This window comes from Nanorana parkeri, unplaced genomic scaffold (genome assembly GCF_000935625.1).
Source record: "Nanorana parkeri isolate BGI_ZX_2015 unplaced genomic scaffold, ASM93562v1 scaffold1025, whole genome shotgun sequence".
Classification (NCBI taxonomy): domain Eukaryota; kingdom Metazoa; phylum Chordata; class Amphibia; order Anura; family Dicroglossidae; genus Nanorana; species Nanorana parkeri.
The window spans coordinates 403,267-411,101 of NW_017307293.1; the positions used below are offsets into that span (position 1 = coordinate 403,267).

The 7,835-nt window shown below is 46.7% G+C and overlaps 1 protein-coding gene across 1 annotated transcript in view; it reads left to right on the plus strand.

Moving 5' to 3' along the window:
* Nucleotides 1-7,835, plus strand: part of LOC108795910 (urocanate hydratase-like) — a 48,539-nt gene that overhangs the window by 4,592 nt on the left and 36,112 nt on the right. Inside the window, exons 3-10 of the mRNA XM_018567240.1 lie at nucleotides 661-754; nucleotides 2,054-2,113; nucleotides 3,614-3,742; nucleotides 3,820-3,881; nucleotides 5,013-5,079; nucleotides 5,225-5,368; nucleotides 6,289-6,377; nucleotides 7,739-7,801. Of these exons, the coding sequence (XP_018422742.1) occupies nucleotides 661-754; nucleotides 2,054-2,113; nucleotides 3,614-3,742; nucleotides 3,820-3,881; nucleotides 5,013-5,079; nucleotides 5,225-5,368; nucleotides 6,289-6,377; nucleotides 7,739-7,801 (708 nt within the window). The remainder of the gene's footprint in view (nucleotides 1-660; nucleotides 755-2,053; nucleotides 2,114-3,613; nucleotides 3,743-3,819; nucleotides 3,882-5,012; nucleotides 5,080-5,224; nucleotides 5,369-6,288; nucleotides 6,378-7,738; nucleotides 7,802-7,835) is intronic.

The window sequence follows — 7,835 nt, forward strand, 5'->3', positions numbered from 1 at the left end:
CATGAGTCCTTTAGTAAACCTAAAACCGAATTCCATTATAACAGCTGAGGTACAAATACATGAACAGTTTTACCCGCCAAAGGCTCATAAAGTTCACCAGTTTTGTGATCCGGGCATCCCCTGTCGGATGGCAGAGTCTGTGACCTCCAGTGCAATTAAGAATCACAGCTTGGTCAGGGACCCGCCCCTTCATGTTGATTCGTCAACAAAAGAGGAGCAGCTCGTGGCATCCCTCTGCAACAGCACTGAGCAAAGGAGCAGAGGCCTGAATGCTTCAGAGCATTGCCCCTCACTCTCTGCCTGAAAGCTGCTATACCACGGGTTGGCAACCTCAGGACTCCAGCTGTGGTGAGGGTACAAATCCCATTATGCGTCTACCTCTGGGGTTCATGTCTGTGTTGGTCAGTCTTGCAATGCCTCATGGGACTTGTAGTTTCATCACAGCTGGAGTGCCGAGGTGTGTGTGTGTGTGTGTGTGTGTCTTCTACATGCGCCCCGGTATCTCCTGCACTAAAGATTAAACATCACCTCCCAGCAGCAGAGCAGATTTGCATGTTGAAGAGTCCAGTGATCAGGGGACGTTGTGTGTACAAGTCGGCTTATGTCGCGTTATGTTGGTGAGAAATCCTTTTAATGATCCCGGGTTTCCATATTTTTCAGGGCGTATCCGATCTCGGAGTATCCGTGTAAAACGCAGAAGGCAGCGGCTGTAATGCACATGATCATGAACAATCTGGATCCCGCAGTAGCTCAGGTATACATTTAATGTAACTGGGGGGGCTGGAAATGAAGAACCGGGCCTGGCCCACGGAAAAAATGGCCACATTGCTGACATTGCCTCCTGGGATTACAGCTCCCATCATGCAGCCGGCCAACGCTCCCCAGCTCTCTCCCACGGTGGGGGGTCATTGTGCACTTGGGGAGACTTGTTTTTTGCTTAATTTGAACATTCTGCATTCACTGACCCACCGAAAGCCCCTGTATGGCGGCGGGTGTCCTGTAAGACTGTTGGGGGTTCCCAAAACATTTTAACCCACCCACCTAAGGGTGCCATTTCTGGACTTTTATTTCCACTTTGGTTCCTTGCACTGGGGCCCTGAGGTTTCTAGTTACGCCTCTGTTATGTGCCCACCTATGCTCTCCCGGCCTTGTGTAAAAAGTCAAATGAAATCGGCTAAATCTATTCTATATCCAAATAAAGCAGCCACAGGCTGAGTAGAAAAGCCTGTCCCCTGCCGGCATGGTGCAATAGAAGGACCCTTCGCTCTCTGAAGGTTCATTGGGACTTCTAGGGCTCACTTTAGGGATTAAGTGCTCAGGTCAGAGTAACCTTACCGGTGGTCAGTGATGTTGAATGTACTGAAGCCAAAGTTGTGGCATGAAAACCAGGAAATTTTCATTAGGAAAGGTCAGTGATGGCAGCCAATGTACTTCTACTATGATGACAGGTCACCTGGACTTTTCAGTAACTTAAAGGAGAACTACGGGGTTACGGCTTTTCCCCATAGTTCTCCTTAGGGTAACGGGAGGACACAAACTAGCGTCTTCCCGTCACCCAAAACTCAGTATACCGCGAGCTGTAGCTCGCGGTATACTGAGACACCGCAGCCGGAACGGATCCCGACAATTATGTCTGGATCCGCCCAGCTGCGTGAGTGACAGCTGGCTCTGCCTATCTAGAGGCAGAGCCAGCTGTACCCGCCCCCTCCCCCGTCCATTCCGCCAGTCAGCGCTGGTGGAGAGGGGAATCAAGCCCCTCCCGTCATGGCAGAGAGCCGTGACATGATCGAGAAGTGAGCGAACCCGGTATGTGTTCACTCACCTCCCGATCTACTGAGCCGACCTGCGACATTCTCATTGTCACAGGTCGGCTAGAACTATGAGGTGAGTGAAAAGCACGTACCTCATAGTTCTCCTTTTAACAAGTCTCCATGTATATACATTCCTGGCATGTCACAGTATATAGTAACAGTATAATTTTACAGAAAATCTGTTACTTTGAAACATTATCAATAATCCTAACCGGCGTTTCTGGTTTTCTGCCCTGTAATAGTTTCCTCAGGAACTGGTGACCTACGGAGGGAACGGGCAAGTGTTCAGCAACTGGGCCCAGGTATGTGAGATGACGGCTCCATGCAATATAATATCATTTTATACAAGTGGGGGGTGGAGCAAGGGGTAGAAATTCTTCAGGTTCCCCCAAATCCTTGCCATTTTCTCCAACCAAATTTGAGTCATTGGGGGGAGGCAACATTCAAAGTGGGTGACTAATATAAGGGGGGCTCTGATGTGAAAGGAAGGGGCTCCTAATATAAAGGGGAGGGATTTTTTTACAAATCCACGTTAAATTTAAATTTTTGGACTGGTGTGTCTTGATGTTGCACACTTTAAAGGGTGCTGTGACCAAATAAAGGTTAAGAAAGGCTGAACTAAGCTATCCTATATATTCAAGCAATAGTACATAATTTTACAAAAACACACCTATCCAAAAAACACTAAATGGTATAAATTAAACTAACGTAAATCTTAAATTAGGATATTTATCCTAAAAAACAAACCCCAAACCTTTTAAATATAGGGCAAAAAAAGTATAAAAAATGTGGGAAACATATCAAGAACACAAGTGGAATAAAGTATCCTTAAATAAACCTAAATACAATAACGAACCTCTAAATAAAGAAGGGGGGGGGTGGTGGGTGGGGGGAACCCAAAGTTGCATAAAACAAATGCACATATAAAATGGTGTGTAATACAAAGAACACTAAATGGAATGAACTAAACTGTCCTAAATGGACCCAATAAGAACTCCGCCTCCTTTTATAAAAGGTAAGAGTAGCTCCTCTGGCCGGTTCACTTTAAGCACCCCCCGGGCTGTTTGCCTGCCACTGGTTTCTCATTAGAGATTCCTGTGTTGTTGTGCTCGGGTTCTCCTTTTGTTATGGGCAGGTCATTGGCTCATCGGCTGCGTCCTAATTATGGAAGCAGAATGTGCGGCGTTGGGATTCCTCGCATTGCTCTGTGTTTTACCTGGCATGGGACGCATGTTTTGGTCCGCTCTGTCTGGTGGGAGTCTCTGGGATGACCGGGATAATTAAACCGCACCCACAGTCTTGAGTGGGTGCGGGGGGAGTGTAGAAATGCACCCATCGGCTATAATTAAGCAGAGCTCCCGTCCTGGGTCATGTAACCCAGAGCCTTGCTGTGTGAATGCACACTCTTCTCATGTTTGCTCCAGGTCATGTGACTGAAGGCCTTTTTAAAAAAAAGTTTTGGATAGAGTGGAAAAGGATAGGACCCTTGCCAGGTTTTTATTGCAGCTTGTGTCCCCATTTGGAAGGTTCACCCTCTCCTGTTCCTGGTGACCATTTATCACAAAGTAAAAAAATCCCAAATTTTGGGCTGTCGCCAGAACGGGAATTGATGGGAAATCTTCCAATGGGGACACTTGTTCTGGTGACCACCATGGATTTCCCTTGCTTTTGGAGGGATTTCCTTTCACTTCCTGTTGTGGCTATTGGACAGGAAGTGAGGGGGGGGCACGTTTTGACCATTCCTTTTAAACTTGGCTTTGGATGAACTTTGAGGTTTGGTCTTCTCTCCATTGTATCTCCAGTTCTGGCTTGTGATGTATTACCTCGCTGAGATGACGGAAGATCAGACCCTGGTCATGTACAGCGGACATCCTCTCGGCCTCTTTCCTAGTCACCCCAGAGCTCCACGAGTGGTCATCACCAATGGGATGGTGAGCAACAACCTCCATATTGATTCCCTTCCACCTGCTGTCTAGCTTTGTTCTTATAATTTTTATTTTTTTTAAAGGTGATTCCGAACTATTCCACCCGGAAAGATTACAACAGGATGTTCGCATTGGGAGTGACTATGTAAGAATGTTACCTTGTTTCTAACATGTTTCATCAGGTCGTAGTTACATCAGCTGCCCCTCATTTGGCTTGGCCACTAGGGCATAGAGAATGCTTCCTTATTGCGGTACACCACAGCAGCCAATCGGATGTGTTGACTGAACCACAGAGAGGTCCATTCTGATAGGAGATTATAGATGTCCTGATGAGTTAGCTGAAAGGTTTTCTGATCGATAGGATTGATCAGACCTTGGAAGAATCTGGTCCCACTCAATATTGGTGTTCAAGCATTCCAATCGATCTTCAGGATCTATTCTAGAGAACAAAATTACTTTTATTATTCGAAAAAAAACTCTAAAACTTTAGTAACTCGGTTAGCAGCAATGAGGTCCCCGGTTTAAATCTAGGTTCTGCTAGGACACGATCTTCATGGAGGTTGCATGTTCTCCCTGTGCTTGCGTCGGCTTTCTCTGGAGCTTAGGTATTCGGGTTAGTTGGCTCTTGTCTAGATTGGTTCTAGTGCCGGTGTGCATGTGAGGTAGGGACAAGGACGGCATCAAATTGACTGCACTTTATAAATACCTGTAATGAAAAAGCAAGTTGTCGGCTCCTTAACTTTCATGGGAGGGCTTTATAGGGTCTGAACCTTCACCTGAAGTCAGCAGTGATGTTTGGGAGGGCTGGTTGGGGTCCTAACCTTTACCTGAAGTCAGCAGTGACATATGAGAGGCCTGGATGGGGTCTGAACCTTCACATGACATCACCAGTGACGTATGGGAGGGCTGGATGGTGTCTGAGCCTTCGCCTAAAATAAGTAATGACGTATGGAAGGGCTGTGTGGGGACTGAACCTTCACCTGAAATCGGCAGCAATGTATGGTGGGGCTGGCTGGGGTCTCAACCTTCACCTGAAATTGGCTGTGAAATAGTGGCTTTTAGGGGTGCTGATGCTAATTCTAGAAGTGTCCAGGCCCTGGGGGGGTCACATCCAAAAACACCCAATCTATTTCAGCACAGCAGATTTTTTGATGAGGGCTCAGACCATACACAGCACCATACACAGTTGAATGTTGGCAAGCTAGGGATGGTAAATCACTGAAGAGCCTCCCTCCCAGAGAGTAACTCCTTCCTTTTAAAATGTGGTTCTTGACAGGTATGGGCAGATGACTGCGGGAAGCTATTGTTACATCGGCCCGCAGGGGATTGTCCATGGTACGGTGGTAAGTAACATTATCATTGGGTAAGTGGGAGGAGATTGGGTTGGGCAGCTATGACTTTGTACTAGATGCTCGCAGGCAGCTCTGCAGGTAAATGGAATCCTAGATGGGTGTCTGTGAGGTTCAGTATCTCTTGTGTATCTCGCAGTTGACCGTATTAAACGCCGGACGCCGTTACCTTGGCTTGGAGGACCTGGCCGGGAAGGTGTTTGTCACGTCTGGTCTTGGAGGGATGAGCGGCGCTCAGGCGAAGGCAGCGGCTATCGTTGGCTGCGTAGGAGTTATTGCAGAGGTATGCACAAAACTTTGAGGGCTGTTTGACCCAAGACCGCCATCTGTACCCGTCACTACTAGTCACTGGTCCTCAGCAGGCCGGTACATATTGCCCCCGTACACCTGATTGTTCTAAGCGAGTTCCTAACGAGGACAACCGCTTGGAGATTTACCATTTCCTGTCCAGTGAAACCATTGTCACCAGAACAGGAAGTGAGGGGAAAATCTTTCTAATGGAGCCCCGAATAGCAGTAAAAATCTCACGGGTTGAATTCCCCTGCCCCCCCACTAGATCCAAAACTAAGGCCCCTCTCACACCCAGGCCGCCTTTCTTGGCTCCTTTCCCTTCAGAGGAATATTATTGCTTTCAATGGCCCCTGTTCACATCTGAGCATTCTGTTGCTTGTAGCCTGATGGCTGTAGATTGAAGAAAGTACATGAGCTTTTTTTTCAGGCAAATTTGTGTGTTTTTGCCCTCCAGAGACTTTTTATGGGAGCATGTTAAAGTTTATGAAGCCAAAAAGCGTGCAAATCTGCTCCTGTACTACTAGTCCCGTGTACAAATGTACATCAAAAAGCCTCTAAATCACCTGTCTATGCTTAGGTGTGAATGAGACCTACAATAAAAAGTTTTGGCTACATACACCTTAAGATTAAGGGCGTATTTATACATTTGGGTGAATGCCATTCACATTTCTTTACCGCCACTAGATGGAGCCGAGGAGCATAAGGAAATTCCTATGCTCCCCTGCGCCATCTAGTGGCAGAAGTAATATACAAATGGTTTTCACCCAGCTATGCATTGGGAGGAAGATTTATAACTCTGCCCCTTTGATGTGCTAGCAGCGTGTTTCTTATAAAGGATCTGTAGTCACAATGTGCTGTTTATTTATTCTTTATCTAGTCTAATATATAAACAATTTTTTATGGTCCTGTTAGGTTGATGAAAATGCTTTGTTAAAGCGTCACAAGCAGGGTTGGCTGATGGAGGTTACAAGTTCGCTGGATGAGTGTATTCAGAGGATCCGGTAAGCTGTGTGTTCCAGAGATCTCATAAAGACAGAACATCATTATATAAATACCAGGGGGAGACTAACTCCGGCCCTCCGATTTGTGGTGAAACTACAAATCTCATCCTGTGGCTTTCAGAGTCTTGCAATTTTAGTTTTGCCACCGCTGGAGGGCTGAAATTGGGCCACCCCTGGTATATGTTATACCCTAACATAGTGTTTGGTAACACAGTGACTTTGCCTAGGCTGAGATGTAGTCAGTCTGCTGCAGGCGGAAGGAAGGAGCCATCAGTATCCTTACCCCCCCCGCCCCCCACAACCTAGAAGTTTGGGGAACGGAGGATCTCTTCGGACTGGCGGCGGGTAGGAGACTGGGGGGGGACTAGGGTACAAAAAAGGTGCTGGGCTGTTTTTATCCCCATGCAGAGAATGCCTTAAGGTAAAAAATGCCCAGACCTTAATACTACTTTTAAGTCTTTCCAGCTCGTCCTTCTAGTAGGATGTCAGGTTGCCCTTTGCTGTGACGCTTACGTTCTATAGAGCATATTCATAGGCCGGCCCGGATTCCCCACAAGGCCACCGAGGCTCGGGCAGCAGCAGTGTCCTTGTGGGGAAGTTCCGTCGGGCGGTAGGTTGCCCTCTCTACATTTAGTAATGCTTTGCACAAGCAGGACTAAATGTAGAGTGAGGCGGCCGTTTGTTCGTTATATGTGATGTCGCCGAGATCACATGTAAACAGTCTGCAGCCCCCCCTTTCCCCCCTGCACTTACCTCTCTCCTCTGGTTCCGGGCTGCGCCGCCGAGTCCGTCTCCTCACTGCAATGAGCAGAGCGGCAGGGTTAAAAGTAACCTTGCTGCTCCGTGTAGACAGTGAGAGTGGAGAGCTGTGCTAGAACTCCTCTATTAGAGGTGATGGGGGTCAATAAAGAGAACCTGTCACCTCCAATTGCTATCACACAGGGGATTGTTTTCTCCTGTGTGATGGCAATAAAGTTAGGTGAAAAAAAACTAAATTAAAAAATATGAAATGATTAAATAATGGTGGTTTTAAAAAGTAAAAAATAAGAAAATAATTATAAAAAAGTAAATAAGATAAATAAAAATCTAAAAAAAAAGAAATAAAAAGGGAAAGTTTAAAAAAATAAAGAAACCGTAAAAAAAAATTGCACTAACCCCGCTACCCTGCCATCTGGTTGCCATTCTCCATTGATGGGGAGGGGGGGGTGTATCGCGGAACCTGGCCTTGGGGCGGCAGGGAGAGTAAATCTGGCCCTGTTCATAGGAGCTTCTCGGGTGAGACTGAGAATGTTCCTCTGTAGGAAGCTCCGGTGCTTAATGTACAGCTTGTATACATTTACCCCTGTTTTTGTTTCCTTCAGGAAAGCACGAAAGGATAAAGAGACTCTGAGCCTGGGATACCATGGGAACGTTGTGGACCTCTGGCAAGTCCTCTTCCTCTATGTGATGTTATTGGGT